This window comes from Lepisma saccharinum, chromosome 13, assembly GCF_977018435.1.
Source record: "Lepisma saccharinum chromosome 13, izLepSacc3.1, whole genome shotgun sequence".
NCBI lineage: Eukaryota > Metazoa > Arthropoda > Insecta > Zygentoma > Lepismatidae > Lepisma > Lepisma saccharinum.
Genome location: NC_139241.1, coordinates 48,811,637 through 48,834,753, shown reverse-complemented (window position 1 = coordinate 48,834,753; position 23,117 = coordinate 48,811,637). Strand labels below are relative to the sequence as shown.

The 23,117-nt window shown below is 38.7% G+C and overlaps 1 protein-coding gene across 1 annotated transcript; it reads left to right on the top strand.

The window, feature by feature from the left end:
* Positions 1-2,035: 2,035 nt before the first annotated feature.
* Positions 2,036-22,876, top strand: LOC145996949 (polyglutamylase complex subunit TTLL1-like). Its single transcript, XM_083133535.1, has 8 exons — positions 2,036-2,146; positions 5,130-5,261; positions 7,281-7,349; positions 10,389-10,760; positions 16,525-16,726; positions 19,907-20,137; positions 21,050-21,159; positions 22,649-22,876. Exons 2-8 carry the CDS (start codon positions 5,155-5,157, stop codon positions 22,791-22,793), a joined length of 1,236 nt encoding a protein of 411 aa, XP_082989661.1. The 5' UTR covers positions 2,036-2,146; positions 5,130-5,154; the 3' UTR covers positions 22,794-22,876.
* Positions 22,877-23,117: the final 241 nt, after the last annotated feature.

Sequence of the window (23,117 nt, the reverse complement as noted above, 5' to 3'; positions counted from 1 at the left end):
GCTAATGGTTTTGCGCAATTCTTTAAGAGCGTTTTTAATGATTCTATTCCAACTTACTCAATTCCTAGTGAAGTACCTATGATAGTAAATCAACCATTGGTATTAGATAGTATTACTGAATCTGAATGTGAAACTTCTATTAGAAAACTGAAATCGAAGAAAGCTAGTGGTCCAGATAGTATACCAGTTTACATATTTAAAGGATGTACTGATTGCTTATTGTTTCCTCTATGCACCATATTTAATTTGATTATAACCACCCAAATTTTCCCCGATAGGTGGAAAATAAGTAAAGTAACTCCTATACCAAAATCTGGTAACGCCAATGAAATCATTAATTATAGGCCTATATCTTTAATTTCAACACCAGCAAAAATTTTTGAACACATTTTATATAATAGAATTTGTTATCATGTTAAACCGTATATAACTCACCATCAGCATGGTTTTATATCCAAAAGATCAACCTTAACTAATCTTATCTCATTTACCCAATTTTTGGCAGACTCATTTAACAATGGTTACTCTGTTGATACTATTTATACAGATTTTGCTAAAGCTTTTGATAAGTTAGATCATGATATATTAATATATAAGTTAGCAAATTTCGGTTTTTCGTTTCCACTGTTAAAATTAATAGCATCGTATTTAAAAAATAGGAAATTTTATGTCACCTACAATTTTGAATCATCCCCTTTATATTGTGTTACATCTGGTGTTCCGCAAGGCTCAAACTTGGGTCCCTTACTTTTTATAATATTTATTAATGATTTATCCTCTGTTATAAAAAATTCTAATTATCTGCTTTATGCTGATGACCTAAAAATATTTAAATCCATTACAAATATAAGTGATTTAGCGCAATTACAGAAAGATATAAACAACTGCTTTCAGTGGAGTGTCACCAATAAGTTAGATTTTAATATAAGTAAATGCAGAACTATTACGTTTAGCAGACATAACTTATATTATACTCATAACTATACTATGAATGGAATAGTTTTAAATAGAGTTAAACTTATAAAGGATTTGGGACTTTTACTCGACTCAAGGCTTACTTACAGAGAGCACGTACAAACATTAGTATCGGATGCATTTAGAATTTTAGGCTTTATATTTAGAACTACCAGAGAAATTAATAATATTCAAGCTATTGCTTCAATATACAATTCGATATTAAGAAGTAAGTTAGAGTATGTTAGTGTCATCTGGGATCCTTATTTTCAATGCTACCGTGATTTAATTGAAAATGTTCAGAATAAGTTCGTAAGATATTTATATTACAAAAAATTTAAAAGATCTTCATATTTAGAAAGAATATCCTATAATACTATTTTATCTGAATTTGGGTTCTCTTCATTACAATCAAGAAGAGAACTAGCCAAACATATTTTACTTTATAAATTTATAAATAACTTAATTGATGCTCAAGATTGTCTTCAGTTGATAGGATTCACAATTAAACCTAGAACGCTTCGTTCTTATTTGCCATTTTCTTTCGTTAATTCTAAAAATATTGTACATCAGAATTCAGTAATGGTTCGAATATGTAAAGCTCATAATGTACTAATACAAAATAATGTTAATATTGATTTTGCTATGTCCTACAAGAAATATTTATCTGTTATTAAACAATTTTATTCTTAATTAGTATTTTGTTTAAAAAATTGTAATTATATATTTCAAGTTATTTTATCAATGCTAAATATAATTTTATAATACAATATAATATAACACAAACTGAAAATAGGCATTAATATCATTTAATTATTTGTGTATATGCAATTGGTTTATGTGTTTGTATATGTTAATATTTATGTTTATGTATATGTTAATATATGTTTATGTATATGGATATTATGTACCATAGTTTATTTACTTGTAAGCCCCCGTTGTAAGTGGAGCAATAGCTCTGTTATGGGGAGTATGTATAAATAAATAAATAAATAAATAAATCCACTAGATGGCTCTGTAAGTTTAAAAACACTCGCGAAAGTTTACGAGAGAATGGACATCTGTCATAATTGATCTGTGACTGGACATGCTGACAAGAATCCACGTCTGTGGTGGTGTTGACCGATAAAAAAATGTTCTCAACATTGTGGTTAAAATTATAGTTGTATCTGCCTTTATTTTATGGATTCAAGTAAGTAAACCTGAATTTTAGTAATATCTTGATTTTATTCTCAAGGCAAGCTTAGATATCTAGAATCCGTTTTTGTGCTTTGGATTTTTTTAATATTCAATAAGATGTTGATAAAGTGGCAAGTAAATCGACTTATAAATGTTACGATAATGAATGATTCCGTTGCAATTTTCCTTTCCTGACAAGTTTTTTGTAGTGAGGTAATGTTTGTGGTCGAGTAAAAGTTACAATGAAAGAAACGTGTGTTGAGTAATGCAGAAAAGTTGACCACGTTAAAAAGTAAATAACGTAGTTATGTAAACTTGGGAGAGTAGTTTTCCATGAAGTACACACACATATACATACATACACATTGATGAATGACTCGTGTTTTGATACTGAGGTCTACGAGTCTAGAAGGAATGGAACTAAATTAACAGATAGTAGCGGTTTCAATATCTTGTGGCTTGTCCCAGGCCGACGATAAGGAAACAAGACAGATTAGCGAGAGTGAGTTGCACTGAACTGACTTCGTGGTTGAGATCTCACTGCACCTGCATGTGTCTCCGTCCGAATGCAGTCTCTTTGATACAAAGTCCAGGGGTCTCGCGCTTCTTGTCTTTGTTTAATCTCATATTCCACATTTACGGAAAGCGAAACCTGGCGGTGGTGAGACCTGAGGAGTCTTCCTGCTACCACAGCGCAATGTCTGCCGGTTGACTGTCTAATTGGGTCAGTGTCAATGAAACGTACATGTTTTTCTGGATGCATTAACGACTACTTGTGTTCGCGTAGTCTTCCTTATTGGAATTTGGTGTGACAAACTGCTAGGAATATACAGCTTGACCGACCAAACTCGCGAAATAACGTGCACAGTCATTTGTTTTCTCCTCTCGTTTCCCCTTCGCTTTCATCCAAGTGCTTCAGTAGCTTGGAAGCTTGCCTCGTTGTCAAAAAAAAAAAAAAAATCAAGAACATTACGTCTCTACTGTCGCTGGTGTACGGTTTTCACCTTCAGATAATACAAATTGATGGCATTGAATATAGCAGACGATTTGTTGAAAGAAGCTACACATTTCGACAACGCAAGGGAACGATTACATGGTAAACAGCCGTTTGCTCGCCCATGCCGACTCCTCTAGCTCATGGTTGAAAATTTGAGGACAGCATCAGAGGGTCTTCTTGGTCAAGCTGCTGAAATTGATATGGAGTTTAAATGTGTATTAACCTAATTCTACAAAAAATATCTGTGAACAAAATATATTTTTTCTTAGCTATAATTGGAATCGAATACATGATGTGTGAACCTATTACTATATGCGTAGCCTAATGTTACAGGGTACCCACACTGTGGCACGCGAGGTTACCAGTACGTGATAAAGTTTGACGTATATACTTTCTGCTATCATCATTTATGCCCATATATTTTTTGAAGCGGAATTCTAACTTGATGATAGTTTTGAGTTAAACCATATTGTACAGTCGCCGGCAAAAAAGGGACACTTAGATCGTGATATGCCTGCTAGCCCGCATGACGTTGTGTGTGTTGCCTAACTTTACGGCGATGTGCGAACTTCGCTACAAAGTCTACAACTATGATCTTTTAGACAGCGTTTTTGTGAAGACTCGCGGGAAAAATCTACAGTAACATGCAGTGTATTTCAAATGTCACGCAATTCTTTGATCGCTTCTAATTTGATAGCTGTACAACTTATTTAAACTGGATTGCTTTCTAAGAACTTGTAATACTTTTCATTCCCAATTTGTGTCGTAGAGAAACTTCTAGTAATTAATTAATGGGGAAATTTAGGAGAAATATTTGTCCAGAATGCCAATTTCGAGAGAGAAAAAGAAATCGCCACAGGGTCGAAATTGTAAGTTTGTGAGTCACGTGAAGCACTTTTGCTGGTTTGGGAATACCCATTTATTTCATGAGTGAAGTGGCAACATTAGGCTATCTTGTAACGGATATGCCTGTAATTTCGGCGTTTTTTCCCCGTTTAAGTTAGAACAAATTGTAATTTTCTATAACGGTAGGCTACATGTACGATGATAGCAACCCGCCAGCATTGTATGATAGTGTATTTTCTTCATCAAATTATAGAAAACGCGGACTTGAAACAAGGCAGTGACTTTGTCAAGAAAGAATAAATGAGGCGCTATGAGACATTAGTTTTAATCACTATCAGCAAGTATCGGAAATTAATATTCATATCAATAATTACGAAGCATTATTTTAGTACAATATCAGTAGGTATCGGAAATTATAATCCATAAGAATGACAAGCGTGTTCATTAATTCATATATGTATAAAATTCAAAAATCACAACCATATCGACACGTATAATACACACAGTGCCATCTGTTGAGCATTTTTGTTTACAATATAAAGATTTTCATGCTTAAGGATAAGGGGTTTGAGCTGTAAACGTACCGAAATAAAACAGGTTTAACATTCCCTTTTTCTTTCTTGGGTTGATTTTTGGAAAAATTCTTAGTGGGCGCTGACGTAAGAGAACCGAAGTTCTTATTTTTGCGATATTCTGTCTCTATTCTGAATTTGAATTTAACATTTTGGGTGCGTCAGCACTTAGGCTATTTTGCGCCCGTTACACCATACGGGGCCCAGCCCCTTATCATAGCAAAAATAAAACAAGTTTCTGAGGATTAAAATATTCTTACCTTGGTTAAAAGCTGAGGCTGTAAAAAGTCACTGAGCACAAATAAAGACAAATCACAAGACAATACACACACAGTTCCTACGAAGATTATACTGGCCCTAGGTCCAGACGCCATAGCCTCGTTGCAAAATTCAGTCCATGGTGTACTACGTGGAAGCAGAGACCACCGATTGGGTGTACTACGTGGAAGCAGCACACCTTACACCCCTGTCTCTATTCTACTCGAAGATAGAATGTAAATTTGAAGGGGAAAAGTTCCACTAATGCCAGTTCCAGGATATGCAATGTTTGTCTCACAGTAACATATCATCATACTTTTCAGATTGTCCGTGACGTCATAGAAAATCATGAGGCTCACATACGCTCAAGACTTCGCCAATGCAGTTGTAACTTCCAATTTTTATAGGCGCGGATGGACTGAGGTAGCACCCGATGAGAACTGGAATATTATATGGCAAGTACAGTCAAACAATTAGACATACTGTATAGTTTATACAACATAATATCCATAGTACAAAAATATACAGAGTGATCCAAATGTTTTGTCACCCCCTTAAGTTTCAGTGAAGTTGTTTATTTACATTTCACCCTCCATATCACGAAAATGATGGTGCTAATACTAACATTGTGGATGCGTAAACATCCGTCCTGCTGACAGTGAATCCATCATATGTGTCTGTTTATTAGAATACCTTATGCTGTATTAGATTATTGTGTTATTACATATTTATGTAGAGGTAACAAGACATTTGGACCACCCTGTACATAGCTTGGGTTCAGGAGCACAGACAAGTTTATTTTTCGGGCGAGGCAAATCTCGAATAATAAAAATAATAATATGTTGAAAACTTGTTATAGTGCTGGAATAACTACTTGCAATACACGTGTCATTACGTGCAGCTTAATATTTGTGACTATTGTATTCATAAAATACTACTTTTGAACTAACAATTAATAAAATGTAATAGTATATTTTTAATTGTAATCGTTTTTAAAATTATGTCTCTTGCAGTAGTATCCATCTCTGCTTTTTCATAAACACATTTAAAGCTACATCTAGAGTTGGTTGTGCACAATTCTCATCGTTAGACCATTTACATTTCGACAAAGGATAGATTGATTGATTTTTATAGTATGGTACATCAGTCCATAGTAGGGTTGCCAGACCCTATACGGGATTGTCCTCTTTTTTAAAGAAATGTCCCGGAAAATGTTCTCGGGACGCCCATTTGCCTTGCATTTAGCTAAAGAAAAAACGAATTCAAATTTCAAAATCATTTTATACAACAAGAAATTAATAACAATTTATAACTAACCTAATTGGATACCAATTACCATTTACCACTCAATCCTCATATTAACATTGGCGTAGAACTGCTCATTGTCGATTGTCGAATAAGAAGCCACTCACGACTGGCAAAGGCAGTTCTGGTTTTAATACAGCTATCACTTTTTTTTTCTTGGTCAATGGAATCAGAGTGGAGTGGATAATATTCATGGTTTAGGTGATGTAAAAAGTTTTCTTTTATTTCGTCATGCCAAAAAGAAAGTTTTCTTATAGTAGTGATTATTCTAAACAAAGGACCCCTTAAAGGACGCCAAGTGTTCACTCAAATATTAATATATTTTGTCAAGATGTTAAAAATTCGGCATTAACAATGCTTTAAACTGCAATTGATATAGTAATGTTTAAAAACGTTATATAAATTTAACTATATCCATGTCTATATGTCCAGTTTTTTTTTATTTTAGAAATCTGGCAACCCTAGCCCATAGGCTATTTTTGCCCGTCACACAATACGGGGATAAGCCCCATAACAGAACATAATGGAGGACATGTTTTTATTTTTATTATTATTATAATATCTAACTACGTATCTATGGTGAGACTCCTGTACACGATCCACCAGATGCAAAGATGTAGCACAGCTGTTTGTTACATTTCATAGTGTTAGTGCACTAAAATGCACAGTCATTCTATTGTGTTATTAACTTTTGAACACCTCGTTTAAGAAAATGATTTAAATACTAGGGGAATATTTTAATCATGTTGTGTGACGTTTCACATAAATGCTAGGGGAATATTTTAATCACGTTGTGTGACGTTTCACATAAAACTATTTTTTGGAATTCTGAAAACAGTGAAAACCATTTCTTTTTCGGATAAAATGGTAGGATATTGAAGCATATGCTCTGTATTTTACACTATTTTTTTCGATCTAATGCTGTTTTTACTTTCGTTATTCTGTTCGACTACTAACTGAACTTTATTTCTGTAATTAACTGTAAAAATAACAAACTTTCTGCTTATTCGTAACCTGAAATGAAAAACTTCCAATCTCCAGGGGGCCGACGAACCGGCCCTACCTCCCTCCCTCCCGACACCCATGCAGTAATTCTATTTCTTACATTGATTATAATTTGTATTAAATATGCTGTATATTAATAACACCTTTCTTTACATTGTATTTAGGATAAGAAGCACCAAAGTATTTAGGGATGTTTACAAAGCATCACTTCTACACCGACTTAGCGACAATCAGTAAGTAATTACTATATTCATTTTATGTTCTCGGTTAAGGCCCGCTCACACGATGTAGATTGAGAAGCGGACTATTACAGAATTTGCTCCCACCCCGGTGATCTACCTGTAAGACCATTGCCATGTAACCAAGTGGTTCATGGTTCGCTCCCTGCTGGAGGCACATTTCAGTAAGTGGTTAAAATTCCACTACAAACTGTGGGCCTCGTCCCGATTATCCTCTGTGCATGTAGTGGACGTTAATACAAATCCAACCCACTAAAATACTGCAATACGGTGCAAAAACCGGCCAATTTTAATGCTCGTAGGCCTAGGCCTACATATTAATTAATTATAACTTGTGATGTTATAAAATAATTTCTGCATTACTGTCATAGTGGCGTATTTACATTTCAGCATGTGAAAGCAAAAAGAGTTACATGTGAAGAGGATGTTAAAATTAGGATCTATTCTACAGTTCTTGATCACCTAATTTCTAAATTAAAGGAAATCTTTACTAAGGACAGTTTCAATTCAGAAAGTGCCGATTTTCTGAAGTACGAAGAGCTACAATCTTTCGCCGCCCACTATTGTTGTGATATGCACAGAGTTTAGTGATGCCTGAAGTTACTGCACGCAACGAAACGAGGCAGAAAGGAAACTCAAAATAAGAACCCTTCAGCAGCTGCTTGCAATGGTTGAAACCTTCAAAATTGCCTTTCACGAACGTTCTAAGCTTTGTGTTATTGCAATGTGCATACCCCATAAACATCTGGATGTAAAAAAACATTTTTTTAGTTTGCGACAATTCAAGTGTTACCTTCGTAATGGGATCGATTAGTAAGTGGAGGATGAGTGCTCTGTTCTCTCAAATGTAACAGTAATTTAGCGAAATAGTCCTGATCACTGTTTTTATGGAATGCAAAAATTTTAGATTCTGCTCGCCCCTCAAAAGTTAGGTTCCAAGTTACGCCCATATTAGCCCCCGAGAATTGAAAACGAAATCTGTAGCACCCCCCTCCCCTTTCCCCCACACACATATATCAGGCTGGCACCATCATTGTCTGGCACCAAAAGAAGGAAGGGCGGGTCGAGTGAGAGGCACACCCAGATGCTAACTAACTAACTAACTCTCTAGCCTTATTGAACCCGAAGGTTCATGGCTGCAGCAACACAGGCCATCTCAATATTATCCCTCCATCTTCGTCTTGGTCTTCCTACAGGTCTCTTACCATCAGGTTTCCCGACAAGAATCCTGTAAACTCTTCTTTCCTCTCCCATTCCTGCCACATGGCCTGCCCACCTAAGTATTCTCGATTTAATCATTCTAATAATATCTGGACATGAATACAAATTATGTATTTCTAAATTATGTAGCCTTCTCCACTCACCTGTCTCCTCATCCCTTTTAGGCTCAAATATTTTCCTAAGGATCTTATTTTCAAATACTCCCATATGCTAACACGTTGTTAGCTAATGGGTTGCTAACAGTCCTAAACCTGGGCTCCTAACCTAACAACGTAGGCATTATTACAATTCTGTAAAAAGTAATTTGGTTAGGAGGGTTACGTTTGATGCAAAAGTTGGTTGCAAAGATGACGCTTTGTTGTTTTACCCTCAGTCATAAATAGCGTTACTATATCACCATAAGGGAAATGTAGGACTTTCTCTCCCAAAATGTAGGACACAAATCATTCGCAGTAAATAATACACATTACTAGAACAAGTTACTAAATAATGTAAAATTGACACATTTTCAGTTTAAAAAAATAATGATTTTTAAAAGATTTCTTAGATACAAAATTCCCAAACTTGTAATCAATGATAAACAATACATTTGTTGCCACACATGTTTTCAGTCATATTTCTCGGAGGAGCCATATTTTTAAACTACGGATTTAGTCAAATGGAACTCTGAACTCGTTGAAATTATACTGAACCAGTACCAAAACTTTTACAGACTCTGTGAGAAATTTCTTTTTTCGTCACTACATTGTGCTGACATTAATTAAAATACTCTCCCAACATTTGCATTATTACCTGGAAAGACAAACAAATATTCAGCAATTCCCAAAAAATTTAACTCAATTAAAATATTCAGCAATTAGCATAACTTGAAATAATATGAAACATAATGTCCTTAACATAACTTAAAATTGTTTCAGTAGTTTATAGTTCAATAACTTTGTTCCGTATCAGTCTTTGTTCTAGAACCACTTTTTTGCAGTATCTGAATCAAAATTAATTTCACTGTTGGGTTTGGGAGTGCAGTCGACAGAAATTTAATGCATAATGTATATTTCGATTACTCTTTTTTCGACCGAAACACATATTTTGTTAATTCAAATTCAAATTATGTAGGACATTTGTGATTTTTTTTGTCAAATTCCTCCCGGACGACGGACCTTAGGCTAAGGTAACCATAGTCATAAGCCACTCTTCGGCCAGGCAACGTCTGTAGCCTCCCCGATGGCGGTTGTAACGCCTTGTTATCAAGGGTCCCGGTTTTGATACCCAGGAGGCACACGGCACAGTTGTTCGGATCCCACTTTAAATTGTAGGTCCAGTCCCGATAAACCTTTCTGTACATAAAGTGGACTTAAAACAACAAATCAAGCCAGGCAGCATCTGATCTCTCCTTGCAGGTCAGGACGAGCAAAGGCATTCCATGAAGTTTCCCACCCCTTGTTGCTAATTAGCAATGTAGTACAAAACAGAAACAAATCGTCTCCACAGTAACCAACTTCCTTCATAGGTTCAAGGGCCATCATATCCTCTTTTTACGCTTACAAAAGTGACGAATATTCACTGAAAGCTAGGAACTATTGTTGCTCGAATTATAGCTGCAACTTCGGCATCTGAGCCAATAAGTGAAGTTTCGGCTGGAAAAACAGATAGAGAAATTCCCATGTACTGTGTGTACGTTCATATTTAAGGGATGTAAGGGTAAATTTAAAGCCAAATGAACAAATCGGTCATTTGCTCAAAATTCTGGGGGGTGTTGAAAGTTTTGGGATGCGTGGAAGAGGACCATTAATGTTTTTCTTCATTTTCTGTCAGGATGATCAATCACTTCCCGACATTCCACGAGCTGAGTCGGAAGGACCTTCTGGTGAGGAACATCATGAGGTACAGGAGACGGCTGGAGCAGGAGGGAGACCCCGTCGGAGCCAAAGACGAAAGAGGCCGGTACATCTTCCTCGACTTCCTCCCCACCACCTACATCCTCCCCGGCGACTACAACCTCTTCGTGGAGGAGTACCGGAGGAACCCTCGCTCCACGTGGATCATGAAGCCGTGCGGGAAGTCCAGGGGCGACGGCATCTTCCTCATCAAGAAGCTCTCCAAGCTGCGGAAGGCCGTGCAGGAGATCAGAGCGTCCACGTCATCCTCCAACACCTCGCTCTACAGGGAGGATTACGTCATTTCCAAGTAAGATTCGTCCCCGCCTGGTGGTAGGAACGGGGTTGCAGGATAGATGAAGAACTTGATTGATTTGTTAAAAAAACACTCAAAGTGCTGACTAAGGTAGAATTTATTGTCAAATAAACACACAGTCAACCTTGTAGCAAGGTCTTCTTCACACTCCGAACCAAATTCAAATGCGCTGTGAGGTTGTAAAGACCGGACTTTACTGTTGTTTTTTTTTGTTTTTTTGCTATTATATTATATTAATAGGGTTAATTAATATGTATTTTTACATGTTATTGCATGTGTGTATGTACTTATTGGATTGTGCATTTCAACATTTTAGGGGAGCTGTTGTTTTAAAGAAGCCGTTGTCGTGGAAACTTCCAGTTCTACGGGGTCGACTTCCACGGATTTCCACCCCGACTATAAAAGGGCTTAACACTACAATTAGTAACACCACTTTTACGACGACGAAGAACCTTCCTCTAGCGTTTAGTCCAGAGACTGATGATAGAGAAATTAATGTAGCATTTGGTAAAGCCAACCCCTGTTTGAAATCCCCAAGTTCCCCATTAGCAAAGATTTGCTTATTCAAGATATGTCCGATCACCATGCTAGTGCCTAGAGAGATGAGGTAAGGAAACGCAAGGTTGCGTTACAGGCCGGAACATCCGTAAGTAGAGGGTAGGCCACAGAGATAGTTAGGCAAACTTTGTGTTATTGAAAGTACTAATGGTTAGGCCATAGGTCGGCCAATCCATGACACTTCAAAAAGTAAAATTAGTCCAAAAACTATTTAAACAGCATTAAAATTAAGCTTTAGCTTACTGCGGGATACTAAATAGTTATTAATTTGATATTTACATGTCCTTGAATGGCTTTAAGAATACAGATTAACAAAGAGAAGTGGGAAATGTGATAAAGGTTGTCTTTTTACATTAAGACTTGAGAGTGTATAAGCAATACTCAATAAATTTGTAATTTTCACAAATAAATTTGGTTATTATTAAAATTTATGAGTTGAAGAGGTTCTTTTCCCCTTTGATATTGTTCAGTTAAAGTATTAGGTGAGTAATATGGTATTAAATGGAGTTAATTAATGAGGTATTCACATAGGTCACACCCGGAACTTTTTTAAAAATTAATAACAGTAAAAATAAAAATGTTTTCTCTGGAATAAAAGACATGAGGTGAAAGGTTACAATCTACACCCCCCCCCCAAAAAATATGATGGATAAAAAAATTGTAATAATTCACAGAGTTTTCAAGTTGTGTCGTGGTAAGTGAAGCTTTTACCTCTCTCTGAGTCACACCCGGACTCCCGTTATTCTTGAATTGCCCCAAAACAACGTTGTTCACAGAGCTCACTCTTCAGGACAGTAACAATATCATCATTCTGAAACTATAATAATGATATGGATGAGCCAAGGTCTTCGTTTACAAAATATTTAGATTTGAAGCGTGTGATTGTCACACCCGGAACTTATGGATTGGCCCAAGTACGCTTTTCTAGTTTCAGAGAATTTATTGATTTGAATAATGTACCTGTGGAAACCCTCTTTAAATATGTAGATTGAAACAAAATGTAATAAACCTTATGTAATCCTTCAGAGATAATCTTTGATTTAAATATAAACTCCCAGATCAAAGGTACTGCCAATTAACAGTAGTTTCTTCTCCTTCTGTACTTGCGTAAACGAATCTAGGGACAAAATATTACTGTTATGTATGATCCCCCTTTTCGGAAATTCCGGCGTTACTTCTGCTCTTGAGACACCTAAGGAGAGAGACTGGGCGGATGAAAGGAAGTAACCAGGGCCGGATTTAATCAGGAAATCGGGGGCTCAACACAAGGTTGAAACGTCACGTGTACGGTGTGTTTATTTGACAATAAATTCTGCCTTGGTCAGCATTTTGAGTGTTCTATTAAACATAGAAACAAGTCTTAATAGTGTTATCATTGATTAATTTGGTTTATCTTACTTCACTTTTCTGCAACTTTTGGCTACATTGATTGATTGATTGCATTGAAAATTGATGGTGCGTCAGCACCTAAGCTACAAGGGTCGTTCAAGGTTGACTGGGACTTTTATTTCTGCAGAGGAAATAGGTATCAGAAGAAACACCAAACTATGTCAGTTTTTCAAAGTATTCTCCGTGCGCGCCGAGGCACCATTGCCATCGTTCTGGCAGCTCCCGAATTCCTTTGGCGTAGAAAGAACTTGGTTGTTGTCGTAGCCACTGGATTACATCACTCCGCAGTGCTTCGTCTGTCGTGAATTTCTTCCCTCCCAGATGGTCTTTAAGGGGTGCAAACAAATGATAATCACTGGGGGCTAAATCCAGGCTGTAGGGGGGATGGGGCAGAACTTTCCAGTGCATGTTGGCCAGAGTTGTTGTTGTCACATTGGCCGTGTGAGGGCGGGCATTGTCATGGAGAAGAATGACATTTTCAGACAACATCCCAGGTCTTTTCTTGCGAATGGACTTTCGTACAGCACCACTCAACAATGTGGAGTAATACTGGGTATTAATCGTGCTCCCTTTGTCCAGAAAATCCACATGGATAACGCCCTTCATGTCCCAGAAGACACTTGCCATGATCTTTCCAGCGGACGGCTGCATTTTGCTTTTCTTGGGGGGCGGGGAACCTTTATGCCGCCACTCCATGCTGCATCTTTTGGTCTCTGGGGTTGAATTGTACAACCATGTTTCATCACACGTGATGATGGATTGCAACAATTCATCACCTTCTGCTCGAAACCGATTCAGAAGCGGTTCACAGACCGTCCTGCGTGTCCACTTCTGATCGAATGTCAGCTGGCGGGGAACCCACCTTGCACAGATTTTGCGGAAGCATAAGTGGTCGTGAATGATTGTCTCAACACTCCCGACACTGATATTCACCTCGGCAGCAATATCCCGCACTGTTACTCGCCGGTTCTCAAGAATCATTTGCTCAACACGTGCGATATTCACTGGTGTGACTGCGGTCGGGCGAATGTGTCCATGCGCTTCATTTGTCACCAGCTCCCGTCCTTCGCGAAACTGCTCACACCATTCGTACACTCTTGTCCGCGACATCGTTTGTTCACCATACTGTGCTTGCAATCGTCTGAAAATCTCAGCTGGTTTCACTTTCTCCATCATGAGAAATTTGATTACACACCGCTGCTCCACAGCCACAGACACACTGCTTGCCGCCATGTTAGCTGTAACTGCTGCGCATGCGCGAAATACGTCATGCCGGGCGCTAGTTACTTGCGAAGGAATACATTACGTCACCCGCACGTTTCATCATGATCCGGCTATTCATCGATTTTTTACGTACAAAAATCCCGGTCAACCTTGAACGACCCTTGTATTTTGCACCTGTCATATTATACGACCCAGCCCCGTTAACATTAACCACTTTTTCAGGACTAAAATATTCTTACCTGGGTTGGAAGCTGAGGCTGTAAATGAACACTCAGCACACACACACACATACACACACACACACACACACCCACACACACACACACACACACACACACACACACAGAGCCCTACAGAGGATTACACTGGTCGTAGATGCAGACGCCAAAGCCTCGTTAGTTTGCAAAATGCATTCCAGGGTGTACTAAGTGGAAGGGTCACCCCTTGCACCCACTATTAGCTAGATGATGATGAAATTGATGAAGGAACACTCACAAATAACACCTATGCTGAGGCTGGGATCGGTTCGATACCCCTTGGAGGCACATCGCATAGTGGTTCGGATTCCACTTTTCCTATATTCGGATATTCGGATTATCCTAAATGTCCAGATATCCGAATGTGTGCATTATCCGGACAGTTTTATCGTTTATCCGTTTTATGGGCTATCCACGTATTCATTTATTCGCCATGGTCGTATTTCACTGTACGGATATTATACAAATCCTTCATCACATCTGAACTATCCGGATATTCGAATATGCAGATTATCCGTTGAATTCGAAACGGATATCGGATAATTTGAAATGTTGTGGCCATCCGTAATTAGCACATCGCGCTCCGAGACCCGAGGTGTTCTCTGTGAGTCTTCATCAATTTCATCATCACTCATCTTCATCTTCGCGATTAGCCAAAAACGGCAGAAAACGAAACTAAATAACAAAAATGAAATCAATTCTAATCAAATGATAAATTGGAGAGTGCATTTTCTATCATGAGCCCCCTCCGCCCAAAAGCAAAGTGCTTAAAGGAAAATTGGACTTGAGTACACATGCTGCCTAATACCACAGACAAGACCCTTATCTGCACTCTGGAGCGAGCGAATGGAAACAAGTCCTGTGCGCAAGGAGGAGAGGGGACAAATGAACGCGTGAGAGGGGAAGTGAGTGCGTGGAGAGGAATATGGAGCTGCAGCTACCAGCCGTTTGCAGCGCCGCGCACGGTTTTGCTCCGCCCACTCGCTTTCTCCCCTTCTCCACCGTTATACGCATTGGGCAGAGGCAGAGTGTATATATGTTCATACATTCTTATATGATTCACCCAGGACTTAAAGTGAGCCGGAAGCTGCGACATTGGACATCCATTTTATTTTTTTAATGCTAAAGAAAAATGCTAGGTTAACTAAATTTGTCTCCTGTTAGTGGGCAGTCAGTAGGCTCCAGGCGCCAACCATTTTAGGGTCATACGTTTATCACATGTCGAATCTATCGTTTGGTATAATTAACTTTCCGGAATGTCTGTAGTAGCGACGCGCAGAGGCGAAAGCTAGTGGGCGGGGCCAGACTAGGTGGGGAAGGGTGCAGAATGCAGAATTCCCCTAGTAGGCTTGCGAGCTGTCATGTTTACTACAGAACTAGTAGACAAGACGAGTCGCACCCTCCCGCGCTATTCCCTCCCCTCCGAGCGTTCATTGGACGAGGCACACAGCCGCAACGTGCGCTAAGGACGCGTTCGCGTTCTCTTACTCCAGACATTCCGGAAAAGGAATATAGTTTTCTCTGCCCAAACAATGTTCATACCTCGGAAGTAGGGCGAATTTCCCAGAAGCGGGAAGATAAGCTTCTAGGGGAGAATTATTTCGTATCGATGTCAGTTTGCCATTGGCAGTTGTGTGCTGATTAAATAATATAATTTTTTCTACGTCATTTTGTTTATCTCGCTTCCTGATGATAATCTATAAATCTAAGTAAAAAAATTTCATGCCTATTTAAAGGTTACGATTATTTAGTATTTAAAGATTTTTTTTTAAAAATAATATATTTTGGTAAGTAGAAGTATACCCTGTCCCAGCTAACTTTAGAGTAGGGCAGCTCATATCGGCAGAGGAGGAGGAGGAAAATCGAGTGGTGAAAGCGCAGCGTTGCCAATCGTACGGAAATTTCATGGCATGTACGGACGTACGGTCCAGTCCTTAGCCCGTACGCTAGATGCACGGCTTGTCAAAATTTGCTCTTGCAGTTTTATCCCTAATATTTCTATAAGAAATTCTTAAACCAATCGTACGAACGTGGATACAAAAACACGGTCCGTTTGCAATGTGCGATCGGTATTATCTTTTTCAAAAGTTTGCAACGCTTACAGTAAGAAGGAGGAAATAGGGTAACTCCCGTCGCCCATTACACAATCCCATTTCTCTCCTGGTCATTGGTTGAACCGTCTCGCGTCACTACTTGCGCAGAGACTTGTTCTCGTTCTCCTGGTCTACAGTTAGCTGGTACGGAGTTTAGTCTTGTCCACTAATTTGTGGTGCGCGTTCCGGGTATTGAAGGAAACCATTTTGAGCACGGACTCACCCTGCTATTTCCAGGTACATTGACAACCCTCTCCTGATCGGAGGCAAGAAGTTCGACTTGAGGCTGTACGTTCTGGTGACCTCATTCCATCCTCTGAAGGCTTATCTCTTCAAGCTGGGATTCTGCCGCTTCTGCACCCTCAAGTACGACACGAGCATCCAGACGTTGGACAACATGTACATACATCTCACCAATGTCTCTATACAGAGACATGGGGTAAGTATCCTCACGTTAGTGCAAATAGCCATACATACGTATACATAACGAATGTTTTTTTTTATGGATTTGGTTTACTTTACTTCGCTTTTGCCATTTTTGGATAATCGCGAAGATGAGGGTGAGCGGGGATCAGGGGCGGATCCAGAAGTTACAGTTGGGACGGGCGGATTTTTAATCGGGTACCTCCCCATACAGCACAAATCTCCAAGGGATATCCATTGGATATCCACAATGTCCAGATCAGATCCATGGATATCCATTATATATCCAATTCCAGATATCGATGGGACGTCTATTGGATATCCAGAACTGGATATCTGAAACTCGACCAATTCTAGACATCTAATACATAGCCCAAACATGTATAGAACTAGCTGTCAGAAACATTGTCCAATTCCGAATATCCAATATGTAGCCAGATCTTGTCCAGAACTGGATATACAAAAACGTCCAATTTTGGATATCCAAAACATATCTATATCTTGTCCAGAACTGGATATCCAAAACACGTCCAAATCTGGATATCCAAAACATATATAGATCTTGTCCAAAATGGGATATCCAAAATACATCCAATTCTGGATATCCAAAACATATCTAGATCTTGTCCAAAATGGGATATCCAAAACACATCCAATTCTGGATATCCAAAACATAACTAGAACTTATCCAGAACTGGATATCCAAGAATGGACATAAATAGGATATGTTTTGGATATATGCTAACGTGGTACCATTATACAAATCTGGAGACAAGTGTGCTGTTTCTTCTTATAGACCTATTTCCCTTCTTTCACCACTTTCTATCGCCTGTGAAAAGATAATAAAGGACCGACTCTACAAATTTACCTCTCCATATATAAATACAGCACAGCACGGCTTTTTACCAGGAAGCTCCTGCTTAACCAACTTAAGCATTTTATTATCTGACGCTATCAACTCTATATCTGAAAATTCTCAACTGGATGTAATATATCTGGATTTTTCGAAAGCTTTTGACTCTATAAACCACAATTTCCTGCTTCATAAATTATCCCACCGTTTCAATATTCATGGAAACTTTCTCTCTCTGCTCAAGCACTACCTCCAAAACAGACAACAAAAAGTTGTTCTTTCCGGAATGTCTTCTTCTTATCAAGCTGTATCTTCTGGTGTACCTCAAGGTAGTGTTCTTGGACCTCTTCTCTTCATCCTATACCTTGTGATCTCCCAGAATATCTTTCCGAGTCATGCAAGAACCTTCTCTTGTTCGCTGACGATTGCAAAATATATAGTAAAATCTCCAATTTCAGTGACATGACACTTCTGCAAAAGAATTTAGATTCTCTAATAAAGTGGTGTGAATTATGGAACTTAAAACTCAACCCTCAAAAATGTACCATGATGACCTTCTCCTTAAAGAAAAACACATTTAATACTAAATATTTCATAAGAAATAATTGTGTTCAAAGAGCTGCCGCACAAAAGGACCTGGGCGTCATATTTGACGAGATACTTTCCTTTTCTGAGCACATCTCTACAGTCACAAGGGGTTCAATGCGTATGCTGGGTCTTCTCTATCGTTTCACGGAAATAAACAACTTGACTGCCCTCAGCACCTTTTACAAATCTTTTGTGTCACCTAAAATTGAATACTGTTCTCCGATCTGGTCTATGGCATGCCCCTCAAATTCAGATAGACTTAATTCCGTCCTAAATTTCTTCCTGGCCATTGTTCGACACCGAATTCCGTCCACAAAACACTTGCAAAAGTCCATCCTCCTGCAAATGTTAAATATCCAAACTCCACAAGAGAGACATAGACAGGCTGACCAAATATTTCTACATAAAATAGTGAATGGCAACCTCAGAAGTGACCGCCTTCTTCAGGAAATTCACTTTCGTGTGCCTGCCCGTTCAACAAGAAGCACTCAACTTTTTGCCTCTCAGAAGCCGAGATTGTGTCTCATCCAGCGCTCTCTGTTCCATAGACTGCCCAGTGAATATAATAATCTAGGAAGCCAAATAGACATTTTTGAAAATCTGGACAGTTTTAGAAGAAAGTTAGCAAAAAATATGTAAGTCTTTTAACCACATGTAATTTTTTTTATGTTATTATTTTTGATGTATTATGTTATTTTTTTTGTCCTTATGTTCTATAAAAACGTTCCAATGTAAAATGGCTAACGCTGTATTTGGAATCTTCTATTAAATAAATAAATAAATAAATAAATAAATAAATATTAGAAAATGATCATAATATTTCCGTTATGTATACTTTTTTCATAATTTATCGTGGAATTGAAACAATAATTGTATTGAAGCATTAGGGTTGTCCATCCCCCCAAGGCCTATGACGCACATTACCTCACCTCACCGAGAATCAATTGTAACCAACACTTGAGCTGTTTTACAAAATAAAAAATATATGTATCGTACTACAAATGGAAACAAAGTTGGCTTCCATATTCTTGAGATGAGAGTGTAATTTTGCAAAATTAAGGGCTCAGGGCTGGAATAGATAGGTTTTTTTGTTATTTAGCTTCGCTTCTCTGCCATTCTTGGCTAATCCGTACGATGAGGATGAAATTGATGAAGGGACACTCACAAAGAAAACGCATGCCCAGGCCGGGATTCGAACATGGCACCTGGCTGGAATACATGTTTATTATTGTATGTTGTTATCATAATTCATCCTAATGTCACGGTTAACTGATCGATCAGATACGAGGAGTAAAACGAATTAACAAAGGAAACAGAGAAACAATCTCTCAAGGGGTCTCGAGTTCGATCCCCTTTTCAGCCATATTGCACAGTGGCGGATCCAGTTCCGATTAGCCTATCATGAGCATGAAGTAGACTTAAACTTTTAAAAAAATATTATCGAGCCTATTTAACACTTGGTGATTAAAGACGGAACATTTGAGTCTTCAAAAATCTTAGGCATAATAATATGTCCAAAAGCCTAGCAGTTGGGAGGGGTGATCACCCTCTCCGTGGATCCACGCCTGGCGAGGATGTATTGAGACTGATGAAGAGACACTCACGGAGAATAGAAAGAGTATAGAACCACAGTGGGACAAGTGTCTTAACGCTGGGGTGTGTATTTCTCCGTCCAAAAATCGTCTTTGCTCACTTTTATTTGACTCGGACTTACTTATACCTAAACGGCTCATATTTTTTGTCTTTGTCTTCCAGAGAGATTACAATAGCATTCACGGAGGAAAGCTAAGTTTGCAGAACTTGCGTCTGTATTTGGAAAGCACCCGAGGAAAGGCAGTGACCGAAAATCTCTTCAAGTCCATCTCCTGGTTGATCGTCCACTCCCTGAAGGCCGTGGTTCCCAAGATGGCGTCCGAGCGACATTGCTTCGAGTGCTACGGCTACGACATCATCATCGACAACAACCTCAAACCTTGGCTCATTGAGGTAAGCATACCCAATTTTCTTTGATCAAGTTTTTTGTTTTCGGACATAGCCATGGGCGTTTGGAAGTGGGTGCAAGGGGGGCGGTGCCCACCTGGAAAATGAAAGTCAATCAAAAATTATATATTTTTCACATATAATTTCATTTCAGCCACAATAATATGTGTTAATTATTGCATGAACATAATAAATTTAAATTTAAGCAATGTTTTTTGATGGAACAACACTATTATTGGGGAAAAAATGTGCCTTGTTTGCCTCCCTGGAGAAAAAACCTTCCTTGCCTCTCCCAGGAAAAAATCCTGCGGACATCCAATAGCCCTTTACATGTCGTAATTTCACAATGCACACCCTTTTCTACGAGTTGGGTTATTTTACGTCGCTTTTCTTCCTATTGGATTGTCTGGACCTTGGCACTGCGCAGTGTTGTTTTTCAAAGGTTACCAGTGGGATGGAAGAAAATCCAGTGAATACTCTTGGAGCATCAGGATATTTATAAATTATCCAGCACTCCTGTTGGCGAAATTTGTAAGTGCTAACTAACCACTGGTTCACAAACTTCAACAAACAAGGTCCTAACATAACGAAGAAACGCAGAAGGCCACTCCCTTCCTTGTTCGCAGGGTGGGGTTAAACAGTCGGTTGCTGTTGAGAAAGTAGTCACATGGTACACTTGTTGCCAGATGTCAGGGGATAGCTAGGGCATTTCTGTGTGCCCATGTGCTTATCACAGACCACTCCCGTCACTTTACGTCTCAACTCTTAATAATATCCATGTAGAAGTCAGATGTAACACTGGAAACTTATAAATAACTACATCCGGGGAATTATTTTGGGACACCCTGTATACGATCTGTCTTCTTTATTTCTAGGTTTGCAATTGGTTGAATTTTGTATCATTTTTTCTTTTCGCAGGTGAACGTGTCTCCATCGCTAGAATGCACAACGGTAAACGATCGTGTTCTCAAGTACAGGTTGGTGGACAATATACTGTCGATAGTGCTGCCTCCTGACGGCATTCCAGAGTAAGTATATGTAGACTTCTAACTTTCTGTGAGTCTGTGAGTTTAATTGGCTGTAGTGTTTCTGCATCGCCATTGTTTACGTGTGACGTCCAAGATCCAAGTTCAATATGGGTGGAGTTTGTGATTCAGTCCAAGCACAGGCTGAAAGATGAATTTCTTGATTTTAGAAGAATACGATGAAAACTATTTGCAACAGCAATAATGAATCTGAAAGTCTGTCTCGTTATCTTAGCTTCCGTCTCGTCTCCGTTACATTCATAAGAAATAAAATATGTTCTACAAAATTACGTATGCGAAATATTAAAAAATGACAAACATAACTTGTCACTGATGTTTTAAAAGTTACATTTTAAATTAAGTAAAGTCGTCGTCGAAGTATATAAATTTAATAATAAAAATGTGACCTATTTTTTTTAGTACACAATTCTCAACTGAAAATAGCATCATGCAATTAATAATGCAATTAAAAACTTCGTCAAGTAATAATATAATTATTTTACTAATATTTTTTTAAAAAAATATGTCACTGTTCTTAAGAGCTTGTTAGTGTTCTTCGCTATCTTCTTGTCCAATAAAACATATTTCTTCTTCCGCTTCACACCTTTCAGGGTTATTTCCATCCTCAGAAACATGGCATCACACATTTCTGCCTCATCCTTTAAGCTTTTTTTGAGGTCTCCCTTCATTGTATTATTCTGGTGCCTCCCGTCGAAGCAATGTCACATCTCTTTTGTTAAGCACAAAGCTTCCCTTTCTCTGGATTTCCATTCTTAAAACAACTGAACTTGAAATACAACATTAACACGCGTATGAAAGATTACGTCGACAGACTGAAAGGGCAAAATTACCTTGGAGGGATTTTCAAAGTAGAAGACCATGATTGGTCAATCAGGTTGGCAATCGAACGAAAACAAATCTCTGCACAAGTAGTGACTCGAGAGGGCTCGACCAATGAACACGCGAGATGGAAACACGTGGCTTCAGCTATATAGCAGTTGTTTGAAGCAGCGCTCACGATCCGCCTACTTTCTTTCTCTCCCCTTTTTACCGTTATGCGCGTCCTTCCTTGCTCCACAGATTACAAATGTTCGCAATTATAGTCTGTCTCTGGAATCTGTGGATCAAGGCTGTGCACAACGGTAAAATAAGGGGAGAAAGCGAGTGAGCGGAGCGAAGCAATAAGCTCTGCAATCGGCTGGTAGCTGCAGTCCCCTCAATATACTCACGCGTTCATTTGTCGAGCCTCTCGAGTCCTACAGAGACATGTTTTCGTTCTCTTCCTCCAGAGATTCCCGGTGTAAAGGTAAAGCTCCCCGTGTCTTGAAGGCACATTTAGGGGATGTGTGTGTGAGGGGGGCAGAGTGTAGAACATCAAATTATTTTTCACTTTTATATGTTCGCAATTAGGACTATTCACGCATTGTTCGTAATTAAGATACAACCAAACGAATCACTTTTCAGTCGATGATAACATGGCGTGTCTTTCCAGTACCAGATGGAACAAGACCCCTTCTCCCGAAGCCCTGGGAAATTTTGAGCTCCTTCTGGACGAGGAACTGGTGGAAGAAGACGGCGCCGTATCGAACAAGTACCTACCCTACGCCACCAAAGGTTACCCGCTTGTCAAGAAGTAGAGAGCATTATGTAATTCTCTATGCAATTGTGTTCGTGTTAGGCACTACTTGTCTCCCATTGCTGTTCAATTGTAAATACATTTCGTGGCTGCCAAAGTTTTGTTTGATTTCTAACTCCGCCAAGGAAAACTTTGTTTCAAATGTAGGTTCTACCATAAGCGTCATTCAGAACAATGCATGTCAGCAAGTGCACGCTCGTTCACTGAAAAGAATTGAATTAAATTGATGTTTTAAGTTCACTTTATTCACAGATAAGATAATCAAGAATGGACCTAGAGTTTAAAGTGGGATCCGATCCACTGTGCAATGTGCCTGCACCTGGTA

What these genes read in the sequence shown, in the direction of transcription:
- LOC145996949 (XM_083133535.1), top strand. Translation starts at nt 5,155, where the DNA reads ATGAGGCTCACATACGCTCAAGACTTCGCCAATGCAGTTGTAACTTCC. An exon ending in TCAAACCTTGGCTCATTGAG is followed by an intron (nt 20,138 to 21,049) that starts GTAAGCATACCC and finishes TTCTTTTCGCAG; the next exon opens with GTGAACGTGTCTCCATCGCT. An exon ending in CCTCCTGACGGCATTCCAGA is followed by an intron (nt 21,160 to 22,648) that starts GTAAGTATATGT and finishes GTGTCTTTCCAG; the next exon opens with TACCAGATGGAACAAGACCC.